This window comes from Microtus oregoni, unplaced genomic scaffold, assembly GCF_018167655.1.
Source record: "Microtus oregoni isolate MIOR12 unplaced genomic scaffold, Mior012 000029F_ref0000214, whole genome shotgun sequence".
Taxonomy (NCBI): domain Eukaryota; kingdom Metazoa; phylum Chordata; class Mammalia; order Rodentia; family Cricetidae; genus Microtus; species Microtus oregoni.
The window spans coordinates 17,179,373-17,195,000 of record NW_024543088.1 but is presented as its reverse complement, the minus strand read 5'-3'; the positions used below and the strand labels follow the sequence as shown (position 1 = coordinate 17,195,000).

The 15,628-nt window shown below is 41.8% G+C and overlaps 1 protein-coding gene and 1 long non-coding RNA gene across 5 annotated transcripts in view; one reads left to right on the top strand and one right to left on the bottom strand.

The window, feature by feature from the left end:
- The window catches only part of Spidr (scaffold protein involved in DNA repair), a 228,473-nt gene that overhangs the window by 81,398 nt on the left and 131,447 nt on the right, over positions 1-15,628 (bottom strand). For all 4 annotated transcript variants that reach the window (XM_041677878.1, XM_041677879.1, XM_041677881.1 and 1 more), the window contains 2 exons: positions 14,834-15,020; positions 11,741-11,991 (listed from right to left, as the gene is read on the bottom strand). In XM_041677878.1, the coding sequence (XP_041533812.1) occupies positions 11,741-11,991; positions 14,834-15,020 (438 nt within the window). The remainder of the gene's footprint in view (positions 1-11,740; positions 11,992-14,833; positions 15,021-15,628) is intronic.
- LOC121464783 lies at positions 110-11,204 on the top strand. Its single transcript, XR_005976561.1, has 3 exons — positions 110-372; positions 5,505-5,600; positions 10,570-11,204. It is a non-coding gene; the product is annotated as an uncharacterized LOC121464783 (long non-coding RNA).

Sequence of the window (15,628 nt, the reverse complement as noted above, 5' to 3'; positions counted from 1 at the left end):
TTGCCAAGCACTAGTGGTTGGGGGTGGGAGCTTGACATGCTCTAGTAAAACACAAGTCATTTTTTTCCCCCTGAAGATCTTGAGTTTAGTTCAGTAACAAACAGGAGACAGAAAAATTTCAAAGGCAAAAGGAGAGCACCCTCAGAAACCCGTTTTCCATCTTCCCTTCTTCCCTTCCTTCCTCTCTCCTCTCTTCTCCTTTCTTTTAAGAAAGGGTCTAATCTGTCCCAGGCTGGCCTCAAGCTTACTGCAAAGTGGAGGATGATCCAGAACGGCTGTTCCTTGTGTCCCTATCTCCTCACTAATGGGATTACAGACATGTACGCCAATGGTTTTGTTCATGTGTGAGAGAGACATACAATGTGTGTACAGGTAAGTAGGTACTCTCCACTGCCGTTCTTCAGGACTCCCCTTCGTTGTTTAGACAGTCTCTTGCTGAGGTATGGGGCTCTGCTGAGCAGGCTAGACAGGCTGACTAAGGGACCCTGAGGGTCTTCTGTCCTCATCTCCCCCCAGTATTGGTAATACATGGACAACTGACCCAGGAGTTTTCTGTGGTTGCTGATGATTGAGCTTAGATTGATGCCCATGTTAGCAGAGCAAGAACTTTAACAAATCACCTAGCTCCCAGATTCTTTGATTAAGAGGGAAAAATATCAATTCATGTTTATGGGTGTTTTGCCTGAATGTATGTCTGAGTATGTGTGTGCCTGGTGCCCACACACGGAGGCCAGAAGAGGGCATCAGATCTCACAGAACTGGAGCTACAGACCACTGTGAGAAGTCAGGTGGGTCTTAGAAACTGAACCTGGGTCCCCTGGAAGAGCAACCAGCGCCCTTATCCTCCAAGTTATCTCTAAAGCCCAGGCTTTTCTTTTTTTAACACAGGGCGTAGGTTTTATAGCACAGGTTGGCTTCAAAAATTTGACTCTCCTGCTTCAGACTCCAGTGCTGGGACTGCAGCGTGTGCCACAATATGGGGAGAGTCATTTCTTAACCTTATAGTACCATTAAGTCTGAGTTCAGATAATGCCTTAGTACATACTCTAAATTCTTTGTATGTTTTTTGTTGCTTTGAGATAGACACTAGCTACGTAGCCCAGACTGACCTTGACCTTTTGATGTTCTCAAGAGCTAAGACCGAAAGTATGCCACCATACTTTATTCTAAATACTTAAGGCAAGTAATTTTTTATTGACTTACATTCCAGAAGAAAGCATTCTGAGCAGCAGACAGTCACTATCTTTACATGGTAAAAGAAGTCCTGGCTTTTAGTACTGCATGGGACTGTGGGAACTGTCTACCAGTTTTTCATGTTACTTGTGGACTGTTGCGTGCTATGAGGATGCCCTACCCTGCTATGGGCCACAATGTTTGTTGACAGAAAAAACAGGTATTCATAACTTTTTCTATTTCACTTTGTGTTAGACATGACCACTGAGCAATATCAAGATTAAAATAAAGAGAGTGTGAATTATTTCATTATCATGGAATTTAAGCTTGCCTTTTGTAATGGTTTACATAAAATGGCACTGGTCCCCAAGGGGCAGCTGGGTCCCATGAGGTGCTGGGGCAGGTGAGAGACAGAGACGGATAGGCACGCCATGCAGAGAGAGGGTTTGGGTATAGTCTCTTCAGTAGGTTAGGGAAGGAAAGGGGGCAGAGAGGTGAGAGCCAGGGCAGAGAGTGAAGGCTGGAAGTGGAAGATCCCCTTGCTTTGGCAAAAGGGGGAAGTGGGCGGGACTTGTCTCTTAAAGGGACAGGACAAGTCAGTAGCAGGTCATAACACCTTTTAATATTTTTGAAATATGAGCTTAAAGTTTACAGAGGTGCGCTGGCATTTTTTCACCTTTTCGGATAGGTGGTATTATTCAGTGAGCTGTACAAGTTTTTCTCTCAGTACAGAAGGCTAATGTTCAATGCCTGAGGCACTGACTTGCAGTGTAGAAGCAGACTGGAGGTGACTCATCCCTCTGCCCAGGACTCTAACCAGACTTCTGTTCTCTGGCCACCCTCCCACCAGGGATCCTGTTTTGCATCCATCTTATAAGTACAGTGAGGGAGGAAGGGCCCCAGCACTGATAGAGACAAGTGGTCAGTGGTCAGCAGCAGCCTTCCTCTGCCTCGTTCTGGCTCATTTTTTTTTTTAACTTTTTTTTTTTTTTATTGAGAAAAGGAGAAAAAAAAAACAAGTTTCCACCTCCTCCCAGCCTCCCATTTTTTATACCAGTCCTCTGAAGGCCTTCTCTCACATAGCCAAGAGGCACAGCAACTAACTGAATTTCCACTGGAAGGGGTAAATTTCTGACTTTAAGCAGAATTGTTTCACATCCTCTCCCCAGGCCTGTCTTCCCAACACCAATTTTCAAGTTACTCATCACTGTTTGTAGACCAGTTTTCACCATTATCCACTGAACTAAAATCACTATCAAATATCAACATTTCCCTGAAGAAGCCTCTTGCTGGTGCTATAACATTCCTTGACAAAAAACAGCTTGGGGGGAAAAGTGTTCATTTAGCTCACAATTCCAAACTGCAATCCATCATACAGAAGTCTAGGTAGCAGGGCCTTAGAACAGCTTGTCACACCACAGTCAAGAGCACAGCAGAGTGAATGCACGCGTCACACCGCAGTCAAGAGCACAGCAGAGTGAATGCACGCGTCACACCGCAGTCAAGAGCACAGCAGAGTGAATGCATGCATCACACCGCAGTCAAGAGCACATCAGTGAGTGCACGCGTCACACCGCAGTCAAGAGCACAGCAGAGTGAATGCACGCGTCACACCGCAGTGATGAGCACAGCAGTGAGTGCACGCGTCACACTGCAGTCAAGAGCACAGCAGAGTGAATGCATGCGTCACACCGCAGTCGAGAGCACAGCAGTGAGTGCACGCGTCACACAGCAGTCAAGAGCGGAGCAGTGAGTGCATGCGTCACACCGCAGTCGAGAGCACAGCAGTGAGTGCACACAAGCCTCCTCTTCAGCTCCCACAGTCCAGGACTCAAAGCCGCAGCACAGTGCTGCTGACAGGTACAGACAAGTCCTCCACTAGACTTTTCTAAGGTGGCTCTACAGGGTGTCAAGATGACAACTAAAAGTGACTATCACACTTCACTCATCGTGGTGCCCAAATAGCAGGATGTGTACCTCCTCCTCATACTCAGATTCTCATGTTTCCCATCCTACCCACAAACACTGCTTCAGCATATCCACTGTAGTCAGTACTTTGTAAGATAAATTCTAACCCTCTGCAATACAATCACAATCTTCTTTCTAGTTTTATTTTACAAGGACACTTGAAATTTCAGAACTAAAACATGACCACACTGGATATTCATTGTAGATCTGAAAACACTACATTTGTCAAATAAAAGAGGCCCTCCCTACCATTTACCCAGACTGTATACCAAACAGAACGGAGAAACCTGAATCAAAGGTACAGCCTTTTCCTTACTAAGATGCGCAGAGCCAGCATGGGAAGACAGAACCAATCAAGTGAGAAAACACGCCTTAAAACAGACCCTAAAAAGCAATGAAGCTCCAAATCCGTAATTTATGGAAAGTGTCCACAGTAGTTGGGAAGTACACTTGTCCTTGACCAGGGAGCAGGAGGGGAATTCAAAACAATTATCAATAGGTCCAAGTCTCCCTGAGGGTGATGAAATTGTTCAGGGAGTAGACAGTGGCAGTCACACAACTTTATGAACACAGTAAAAACCGTCCAATTTTGTCTTTTAAAATAATTCAAGCTGGGTGTGGCGGCACCTGCCTATGCAGTCTCTGCTCAGGATCAAGAGGATCAGGAGTTCAAAATTAGCCTTGACTGCATGGGAAGAGCAACGTGACACCCTGTTTAAATCAGCAAGCAAGAATATAAACAAACACACACAATGGCTAAGTTAGCTACAGTAGAAATCTATCTTGTCCTTAAATCCCTGTTGCACGCTCTGCTGGAACTTCCCAACTTGCATTCCGTTAAAATAGATACATGTGTGTATAACACCTCTCTGTCTTTCTAAAAAGATACAGGCTGCTTTTCGGTAAACAGCGGCCATCAATTCTCTGCTCAATCACCAGCATGGGTTCGTTTGTTCTTTTCTTCCTCCCTCCCTTCTTCTCAGTGCTCTCCTTCCTGCATATTCTCATTGTCCACCATTCAGACCTTATCCTCTGGGAAACCTAATGCAAGGTGAGGATTTCAGACTCAACACCGACATCTCATATTGTATTCCTACCGACACCAAATGCCCTTTGTGTTGGACCTTGGCCCACGAATCTACAGTTATAGGCTGGTCTAACAGTGACTAGCCAGTCTCCTCCATACGCTCCACCCACTGAGACAGTGTGACTGATCTAATGGGAGCTCACCGAGGCCAGCTGGACTGGGACTGAATGAGCATGTGATCCAACCAGACTCTGAATGTGGCTGACAATGGGGGCTGACTGAGAAGCCAATGATAATGGCACTGGGATTTGATTCTACTGCATGTACTGGCTTTCTGGGATCCTAGTCTGTTTGGATGCAAACCTTCCTAGGCCTGGATGGAGCGGGGAGGGCCTTGGACTTCCCACAGGGCAGGGTACCCTGCCCTCTCTTAGGACTGGAGGGGCAGGGAAGAGGGTGAGTGGGGGAGTGGGAGGGAAATGGGAGGAAAGGAAGAGGTGGAAATTTTGAATGGTATTATTTATAAAGCAATAAAAATAAAAAAATGTATTATATACTGCAAAGTACTGGAGGGAGATCATTTAGAATTATTAAAGTATTTCACACTAAAAAAAGACACAGATTAGCTGAATAAATTAAGAAACAAAACCCATCTATAAGCAAATCTAAGCTTTAAAGATAGACATCTATAAATAGGATAACAATATCTCTATAAGACACAGCTAAAAAAAAACTTAGTGCCAGAAAGGAAGTATCACAGACTATTTGCCATTGTCCTTGGCTATGGCCTAGAGCTCAAAGGTAAGAAGAGACCCTGCTGCTGAATACATCACTTACTTGAATTATAGGAGAAATGAAGCTAGTACTGGTCTGGAAGCTTCATTCCTACTGGCTAGCTGTCATAGTTTTGGAAGGTGCTATGCACACTTCTGGAATAGAACAGTAATCAATCTTGTCCAGCTATGAACCCTGCAAACTACAACAATAGCCTGGCAAAATATGCTCACTAATGCAAAAGTGGTACAAATGTCAAGGGCGTAAAGAAATACTTTCTGATTAGATTGAGGCCTGGCTCACCAAATTGAATCCCACATTTCAGTGGTAGACACTTAAAAGCATTGCTAAGAACCTTTGGCAAGAGGTTCATAGGCCCAAGGGGACAATCTACAATTACTGCATCCACAGACAGTGCCTCAGTCAACCTTCATTAGAGAAGCTTCTTTTATAGAAGATGGGGATTAACACAGGTACCCACAGTCGGCTAAAGAGTAGAAAATAAGGGCCTTCAGAGTGTGAGTCTTCAGGAGAAAATCTTTAACATATCCCTTCCCTACAGGGCTCGAGGATAACTGGCGAGGAGCGTGCAGCCTGTAAGAGCCAAAGGCAGGGAATGATTTCTGGAACACAGTCCAAGAATGGAGTCATGTGACAGGTATTCTGAGTGTTTGTGAGAAAATTCCAAGAAAACAAGACAAAAGTCTTATGACCTCAGATTTTGAAAATCACAGAATTGTTCATGGAATGTTTTGTTCTCTTCCCAGGTGTAGCAGATATGAGCTAACTACTTCAGATTATTCATTACAACTGACTCTTGGTATTTGTTTATACGCCCACAGAAAACCACTTGTGTGGCTTGTCCTTGTGACTGCACACTTTACTCAGGGTATAAACTGTCTGATGCTCTGAATAAAGTCTGACGTGCATGAGACTTTAGTCCACTTCATTTATTCCATCCCCCGGTTCCATAACCTCTAGACAGGTAAACAAATGACCACCATGAAACAGTGTTTTCCAGACAACAGGGGAATCACACATATGAACTCATAGCAGTTGGGACAGCATGCACAAGACATACACAAGCTCAGGCCAGACAGAATCCCAATACAGAGAGGAAAGAAGCTCAGTAAATTCCACCAACAGCTGAGGAGCTAGAGTTCCTTTTTTCCAAGAGTGTTGCCCCTGGCAGGTGGAATATACAGAGTATACAAGAGTATACAGGCAACACTAATTGGACCAGATAGGTCTGTTTTTTAAAATTGAGAACAAAAAGTTAAAACAGTGTAATAGTTTTTTGTTTTGTTTTTGTTTTTGTAAAGCCAGGGTCATCTGGGAATAAAGAACCTTAGTTAAGATAATGTCTCCATCAAATTGGCCTATAGGAAGGCTTGTAGAGCATTTTCTTGATGAAGGAGTGATGCAGGAGATCCTAGCCAACTGTGCAGGTGGCAGCATCCTGGGCAGGTAGGTTTGAGTGGTAGAAGAACGTAGGCTGAGTAAGCCATGAGGAGCAGGTCAGTAAGCAGCAATCCTCAAAGGTCTCTGCTTCAGTGCCAGCCCTGCTTGACTTCCCTTCCTGATAGACTCTAAGTAATTAAGCTGAAATAAACCCTTTCGTCCTCAGTTTCCTTTTGCTCATGGTGTTTATCACAACAACGGAAAACAAAGTAGGCCAAGCAGGTACGGAATTGGAGATTAAAGGAGGGAAACAAAATACAGTGTATTCAATTCTCAAACAATTTTAAAAAAGACAATATAATTTAAAATAAGTAAAAAACTCAGAGTTACAGTCATCAAAGAAAGATACAAACTGGCAACAAATGCATATAAAGAAGAACAACATCCTTTTTACAAAATCTGATCAAAGCTACAATGAAATACCATTTTATACCTATTAAGACAGTTTTTATTTTAAAAAAAAAGAAAAAAGGTAAGAGAGGAAGGAAAGATAGAGGGAGTAGAATGTTTTAGTGAGTATATGGAGATATGCAATTCCCCCACCCCCTTCCTTTGGATGTCTGTGTGAGGCTGTTAGAAGTGCTGGAGTTACAGACAGAAGTGAGCTGAAAAAGCAGTTAGTGCTCTGAACTGCTGAGCATTCTTTCCAGTCCTCCCTCCCAACTTTCCTTTGGAGATAAATTCTCCCTGTATAGTTCAGGCTGCCTTCAAATTCCCTGGCCTTCATGTAACTAGTGCTTGGATTACAGGTGTGCACCCCACAGCAGGTGAAAAATAAAAATGGTTGTACACCATTGTTGGTAGAAATATAAAATTATTTAGCTAAATTATAAAAAATTATAATAATTAAATTAATAAATAATTGATAATATTATTAAAATAATACCGTACAACTCACCAAATCTACTTGGAAATCTGTCTATGAGAAATAAAATGGCCTACAGAAAAGTTTTTAGTAGGGGCTGTATAGATGGTTTCTAGTTTTGACTACTGTGAATAATGCTGCCACACAAACATCTGTGTGGAAGAGTTTTCTTTCATTTTAATGTCCAGGTGTTTTCACCGTGTGGTGTCTGTGAACCCCGTGCTTCAGGACCAGAAGAGGGAGGAGACAGAGCTTAAGGAACTAGAGTTACAGTTCGTGGTTAGCCAACACGTGGGTACTAGCAATGGAATACTGGTCCTCCGCAAGAGCAACAAATGCTCTTAACCACTGACTGAACCATCTATTTTTCACTGGCGTGTGTGTATGTGTGTGTATATAGGAAGCCATATTGTGAAAGCCTACTGTGTTGGTAATTGCCTATAATCCCAGCACTTGAAAGGTTGAGGTAGAAAAATTGTTGGTTTTTTTTATTTTTTTTAATTTATTTATTTATTAAAGATTTCTGTCTCTTCCCCACCACTGCCTCCCATTTCCCTCCCCCTCCCGCAATCAAGTCCCCGTCCCTCTTCAGCCCAAAGAGCAATCAGGATTCCCTCAAGGTCATTCTTGGTTATACAGTGAGTTCAACAACAGCCTGGGCTACAGGGGATCCTGTTATACACACACACACACACACACACATACAACTAATACTACTTGGTGTGGGAAGTCTTTTCGTATATGTGTTGCTTTTATTGGTTAATGAATAAAGCTGTTTTGGCCAGTGGCTTAGCAGAGTACAGTAAGGTGGGAATTCCAAGCAGAGATAGAGGAGAAAGTAGGCAGAGTCAGTGAGATGTCATGTAGCCACCTGGGACCTTTACCGGTAAACCATAAGCCTTGTGGTAAAATACAAAAAAATGAAAATGGGTTAGTTTAAGATATAAGAGCTAGCTAACAATACACTTAAGATATTGGTCAAACAGTGTTTTAAATGATAAAGTTTTTGTGTAATTATTTCAGGTCTGGGCAGTTAGGAATGAACAAGTAGCCTCTGACTAAAACTACAACTACTAAAAGAAATCATACTACAACTACTACTACTAAAGGAAATCATATGGTTAAATATGTCTCTAATGCAAGTATATTTATTAATATATAATTATATGCATGTAGAAACACATACTTACATGCAATATATACAGAGAATTAGTATACTAATAATTAGTAAATTATAATTCCCTTTCTATATTTGTAAGATTCATAGACCACATAGTCTTATGATCACAACAAACAAATCTAGAAAATACTAATGATCAGAACTTCAAGTACTAAAGGCACCAGTAGAAGTGTCCTCAAATCCAAGACTAAGTACTCAAAAATCCATTTTCCTCCACAGTTTAACCAAGTATCACAGGATGAGGTCAGTCTCTTGCTGCCCTAGGACAGCATTCATCTAGATACAGTTTGTTCCACCCTGCCATTGGGGACTTTATTCCAATACATTTTTCATTCTGTGCTGTGTGCAGAACCTCCAGTGTGTAGTAAGAACCTCATGAATGCAAAGGAACAAATGCTAGTTAGTCTCATTGTCTATAATCACACATGGATTACACAGATAGCATATTCACCACAAGTCAGTAACTGAACGTCATTTTTCCAGTTTTGAGGTTTACACTTGGTCTTCCAACAACCCTCCACAAATATATTCTCATTTCTCATGCCATGACAAGATTCTAAAGTACAGATAACACAAAATATGAGCATCAGCATCAGTTAGACTTTCAGAGCTCTGCCTTTTTGGCTCTTCATTCAACAACAGGCACCAGTGAAGGCCACAGAGGATGGCTTTCGAGACGCACTGTGATTACACCAGTGTCACGGTGACTCAGAGCTCGGTCTCTTTGTGCTAGGAGTGTGCTCAGTATCTGGCAGGAGAAGCTTCAGCAGGATGGTCCTAGTCACCACCTTATTTGTATGCCTTTCTTTAAAGCAAAACTAAAATACAAACAAAATTTGTATCTAATCTCGAACTGTCTTTGATAATTTTATTTAAAATTCCCAGAGTGAAGAGCAAAGAATCTATAAATCAAATGAATTGTTTTCCACTCTAGACCTCAACAGGATTTTTAAACATTTAGGATATTTTCAGATAGAATGCATTCCCTTGAGCATCAATTAGAGGCAACATGAAGCTCTCTCTATGCATTCCCACTGCAGTGAGACGGCACCACCACAAGGAACTGTTCAGTTCTCACTGATAACAAACAGCATGAATACTTTCAATTTATAATCTGTTGCTTGGAGGGCCACTCAAAAGCACCAGGAAAATAACATTTAAAAATCGTTCTACCATAAACTCCTCAGTTAATGAGTTTTCTATAGTCATTTGAAAAAAAAAAAAACTAAACAAAAAAATCCCAGACGAAGCAGGAAGGGCCTAAATCTGAAGACATGCCTCCCATGCCCCTCTGAGCACAGTACTTTGGATCATGGGTGAGGCCTTTGCTGTTAAAGCCCTCACACAGCAGCCCTCACCCACAGGAGACCTCTTAAAACAGTTACTGGGCTGCTGAGACAGCTTAGCGGGCAAAGTCCGAGTTTAATCCCAGGCCCATCGTGATGGTAAGAGAGCACTGACTCCCACAACAGTCTCTGACTCCCGTACACATGCAGTGGAATGCACACACACACACAGAGAAACACATTCACACACGTAAATGAGTACTGGGGTAAACATTTAAATTCTAGCTTCTTTGTTACACTAGCCACATTTCTAGTCCACAAGAATCACTGCCTTGGACAGTGAAGGCACACAGTACTCACATTGCCACAGGACATGCTATTAGTATCATGCACTCTGTTTCAAACAGCAGTCTCTCAGAGCCACAGATTGTCGAATTGCCATTCTATACTCAGTTTTTAAAGAACTGATACACAATCTTAGGTACAGTAGCCACATGCCATTGTCTTTCCAGCACTTTGTGAATATATCTTTAATCTGTACTGTTTTCTACAACATGAGCCACCGAAAGTAAATGTAACAATTCCAGGTAGGGCAGGGCCTGACAGTAGCCCGACAGATACGCTATGTTTTTTAATCTAGTCATCAGTCCATGGACATTTTTAGTAAGACTTCTCACATAAATGAGACAAAATCCTTTGTTGTATATACTATATTGGGATGGCTATTCTTGTTGCCAACTTGACTTTATCTGGAATTAACTAAACCCCAAACAGCTGGGTATACCTTGGAGGGATGTTTTTTTTCTAGAACTGGTCTAATTTTTTTTTTCTATAGATGTGAGAGTGGGTGAACCAGATCTGAGGACCTGAGATCACGAGAATGGTCCCAATCCTTGCTGCAGGCTGCGTTGGTGAGCTAGGCACTGCTGAAGAGCTTGTCTGGGTAGTGACCATGAGAGAACGCTGGTAGACTGACGAACCCAGCTACCACCCAGGTCCAGAACCAGGACTGTGAGTTGGCCCATCCCAACATCCACCAAATCTATAAACTGCTGGAACATGAGAAGGGAAAGAACCTACAGATACAAAACAGCAGGATCTCCATGACATAGGTCCCCGGTGAGAGCCCTTTATCGGTGGCACAGCAGAAACCAGAGACCCCAAAGGCAACAAACACTTGCAAGTAAAGATGAATGGACAAAAGAGTAAACTGTGTGACTCAATAGGCCACACTACAGCTTTGCCTACTTTTGTTTGTTGATTTAGTTTTTCTTTTAAATTTTGTTTTGATTTGGGGGGAGGTTGCAAGGGCAGAGGATGGATGCAAGGGGACAGGGAGATAAGTGGAATCGGAATGCATGATGTGAAATCAACAAAGAATAAATAAAGTTAAAAATAATTACCATGAATTACAACCACATGCACACTGTCATATATATGGTCATTAAATTTTAGTGACTTATCTTCATTGTCAACATGAGTGGATTTGGAGTACATAAAGCACTTGATTCTGAGTATGTCTACAGGGGTGTTTTCAGAGAGATATAACTAAAGATACTTCCTAGAAATGAAAAAAGATCATTTGACATCAAAGACCCATTTTTAATCTGGGCCACCTTGGCATCCTATATAAAGGGCATGGAAGAAGGGAGTTTTGTTCTTTCCCTGCTTGTCCTCACTCTCTCTGGCAAGTTCATCCCTTCAGTGACATTAGATCCGACTTCTTCAGGATTCCAGCATATCCTGAAGACCAGAAGAGACTGGACTTTCCATTGGTGAACAGTTACTGTTTGAATACTAGACTACAGGGTGTAAGCTGCTCTAATAAGTCCCATATTCATTCTATCAGTTCCATTCCTCTAGAGAACCCTGAGCAATACACACATGTACCAAATTTTCATGCAAAAAAGAAACCATATACAAAACAGTCTCTGTATACAACGAATTATACCCAGAATTCTTCTGAGCAGAGTTTCCTTTCTCCTGTGTCTATGTTTGCTACTCACCACGTTCCAGGTGAATCTGCATGCCCCTCTATGTGCCGTTGCTGGCTCCTGGCACCGTCTCTGCTGCGAAGGGAGTAAACTCTCTGCACTACTACTTGGACCCAGACTCCAGACCATGGGTCAGCTCTTTGGCTTTCCACAATGTCCAGAAGAGAATCCCTCAGGGGAGCACCAATTGCAAGATGTTGTTCTGTCTTGTCAGGCCTGTGGGTCCAGCCTGTGCCAGTGGTGGCCAGGCCACTACATGCAATCTGTCCAAGACATACACAAGCAGCAGTTTCAGTTTGGCTTACAATGTTACCCTGTCCAAATATAGTGACATCATGAGGTAACTGTCAAGGCACCAGCAGGGCATAAAGAAACATACAGACAAACATGTAGCCCTGGCATCTAGCCTGCTGAAGAGTAGAGGTAGGCCTGGACCCAGCAATACCACTCTTGGGAATATACCCAAGAGATGCTCTATCATACAACAAAAGTATATGCTCAACTATGTTCATAGCAGCATTGTTAGTAATAGCCAGAACCTGGAAACAACCTAGATGCCCTTCAAAGGAAGAATGGATGAAGAAAGTATGGAATATATACATGTTAGAGTACTACTCAGTAGTAAAAAACAATGACTTCTTGAATTTTGCATGCAAATGGACGGAAATAGAAAACAATATCCTGAGTGAGGTAAGCCAGACCCAAAAAGAGGAACATGGGATGTACTCACTCATATTTGGTTTCTAGCCATAAATAAAGGACATTGAGCCTATAATTCGTGATCCTAGAGAAGCTAAATAAGAAGGTGAACCCAAAGAAAGACATATAGTCATCCGCCTGGAGATTAACTTTCATCAGGCGATGAAAGGAGACAGAGACAGAGACCCACATTGGAGCACCGGACTGAAATCCCAAGGTCCAAATCAGGAGCAGAAGGAGAGAGAGCAAGAGCAAGGAACTCAGGAACGTGAGGGGTGCACCCACATACTGAGACATTGGGGATGATCTATCGGGAACTCAACAAGGCCAGCTGGACTGGGTCTGAAAAAGCAGGGGATAAAATCGGACTCGCTGAACATAGCGGACAATGAGGACTGCTGAGAAGTCAAGATCAATGACACTGGGTTTTGATCCTACTGCACGTACTGGCTTTGTAGGAGCCTAGGCAGTTTGGATGTTCACCTTACTAGACCTGGAAGGAGGTGGGAGGTCCTTGGACTTCCCACAAGGCAGGGAACCCGGACTGCTCTTTGGGCTGATGAGGGAGGGGGACTTGATTGGGGGAGGGGGAGGGATATGGGAGGGGAGGGATATTAAATAAATAAATAAATAAATAAATAAATAGAAGAAAACCTAACTAACATGTCTACAAAAAAAAAAAAACCAAAATGTACAATAAAAAAAAAAGAGTGGAGGTAGGTAAGGACAGCACAGCAAAGTTTCTTCTACTAACAGTACCAAGTAGACTGTCATATCATTAATTACTTCATGGGGATAGTTTTCCTTTTTGGTTTATTCAGAAAGAATGAATACATTTTAATTAAAATGAGTCATTTTATTAGATACTTGAATGTGTAATCTGTTAATTTAAGCAATTTGCAAACTCATGTATTCTCACAACTATATAATATCAAAGATCAGAAGGCAATGACACTTTTGAAGTATTTGTTATCTTTTAGACTCAGTTTTTTACATATTACTATTTATTCTCACAATGAGCTATTCTCATAGATAAAAAAAGGCTCAAAGTGACCTAGCATAAAGCTGCTGTGGCAGGATGTGAAACAAAGTACATGTTTCCAAGATACTATGTTATTTTCTCTGTGTCAGTGGGAACTGCATACATGAGTGCAGGCATCTTTGGAGAACTAGAGAGGGCACTGGATCTCCTGCAGCTACAGTCAGTTACCTATGTAGATGCTGGGCACTGAACTTGGGTCCTCTGGAATAGCAGCACAGTCTCAGTCTCTCTCTGTCTGTCTGTCCGTCTCTCTCTCCTCCCCCCTTTGTTTTGTTTTATGAGACAAGTTTTCTCTGTGTAACCTTGTGTCCTAAAACTATCTCTGTAGACCAGACTGACCTCAAACTCAGAGACCTGCTTAGCTCTGCCTCCCAATTAATCTGCTAGGATTAAAGTTATGTACCACCACCGACTGGCAGCAGAAGACTCTTAATGCTAAGCCTTCTCTCCAGCCCTCTCAAAATCTGTATTCTTTACCAGTATGCTACATGGTTTCTGTTATCTAACAAAACATATCTGAAGAGTTTCACATAGCATAAACTGTTTAAAAGTATACTTTGACAAATTTAAATTTTATGATTTAATTTAATATCCCCTGCCCCCGTGTGTGTGTACTATATGGCATGTGTGTGGAGGTCATAGGCCCTCCTCAAATTACTCCTTCCAGATACTTCTCTTGGTAGTCAGTGGAAGATGTTTTTTCAATGTTTTCAAGCGGGTGAAGCTTTACCCACTTTCTGATTTCCCCTCCTTCTTCCTTTGAATCTCAACATTTTATCCTGCGGTGATTCTGGGAAATTAGAGAATTTGATTCCAGTGTCCTGAAAACAGATTCACAGAGCTGAGTCTTCATGGACATAAACCCTACCCACTACCAGTGAATTACTGTGAAATTCCAAATCCATTTTGAAATTGTTCAGAGTCCTTATCCCAAACTTCATTAAATCAATCTCTATCATATAGCTTCTAACATAATTATACAGTTTTATCTCAATGGACACAGATACCAGGAAAACAGAGAACATAATAAAGACTGAAACTCTTAATTTTAAGATAAAAATAGAGAAAATACATTATAATCCCCGAATGTGCTAATCATAACCCCACAGCACTGAGAACTTTCATGTTGTAATAAACTGAAATACAGACTAAAGCCATGTAATGGAAAATTAAAATGAGACCATGACTAAATGCTCCTTCAGCTTTCATATCTTCTGGTACAATAATGATAACAACACACACACACACACACACACACACACACTAGCACATATAGTTGGGAACAGAAGACGAATATCCTTACTTTCAAATACAGAAATCAACAATATTACAAGTGTAAGAATTCGAAGTCAATGAGAATTTACCTGATTTCTGGATGAACTACATGTTATCTCCTCGATTCTAAACATCCGGGCCAACGTTATGTCTCTTCTTGGAAGAGAGGCGTCCTGACAGTATTCTTCAGGTACTGCTTCTCTTGCAACAGCTTTCTGACAAAAATACGTATTCAGAATAATAGGACAGCTTCCATTTGGGATAAGAAGTTTCTGCCTAAAAAAGAAAAAGAAATTTATCAGTTTTTCTGCAACTTGGATTCTCCTTATATTGTGAAACAAGGAACGCTGTGGTAAAAATCAAGACAGTACGCTAAACTACAGCACTCCTAACGATGTTGGCTAAGACCACTTAAGCCAGGGCCTGGAGTGGCAGCTGTTCGTGATACTAGACACATAAGACCACATCAGTCTAGGAAGAGAGCCATCCCTAGCAATCAATTGCAAGGACCATAGCAGCCATCAGGAAGGGTTCCTAACCATTAGGATAGACATTACTTTTCTGTGCGAGTGTCATGCTAGTTATGGGAGGTCACGTAAGCCCTTAGGCTTGAGCCCTCTAAGGAAGATCCATGTCCTCTCAGGAAGAGACACAGATGAGAATGAGCAAAGACTCTGAGTATCAAAGAAGTGCTCAAACAATGAATTGGCTATTATTTGCAAATAAAATCTTGATGTTTTAAGCAGATCTAATCTTTCAAATAATATAATATTAAATAGTGAATGAACATAGACCCTTACACCAGCCAGTCACAACCATCAATTGTATTTGTATTGAGAGAGACAAACAAGCTAAAAGTCACCAAACAAATTATGAGGTTTTTC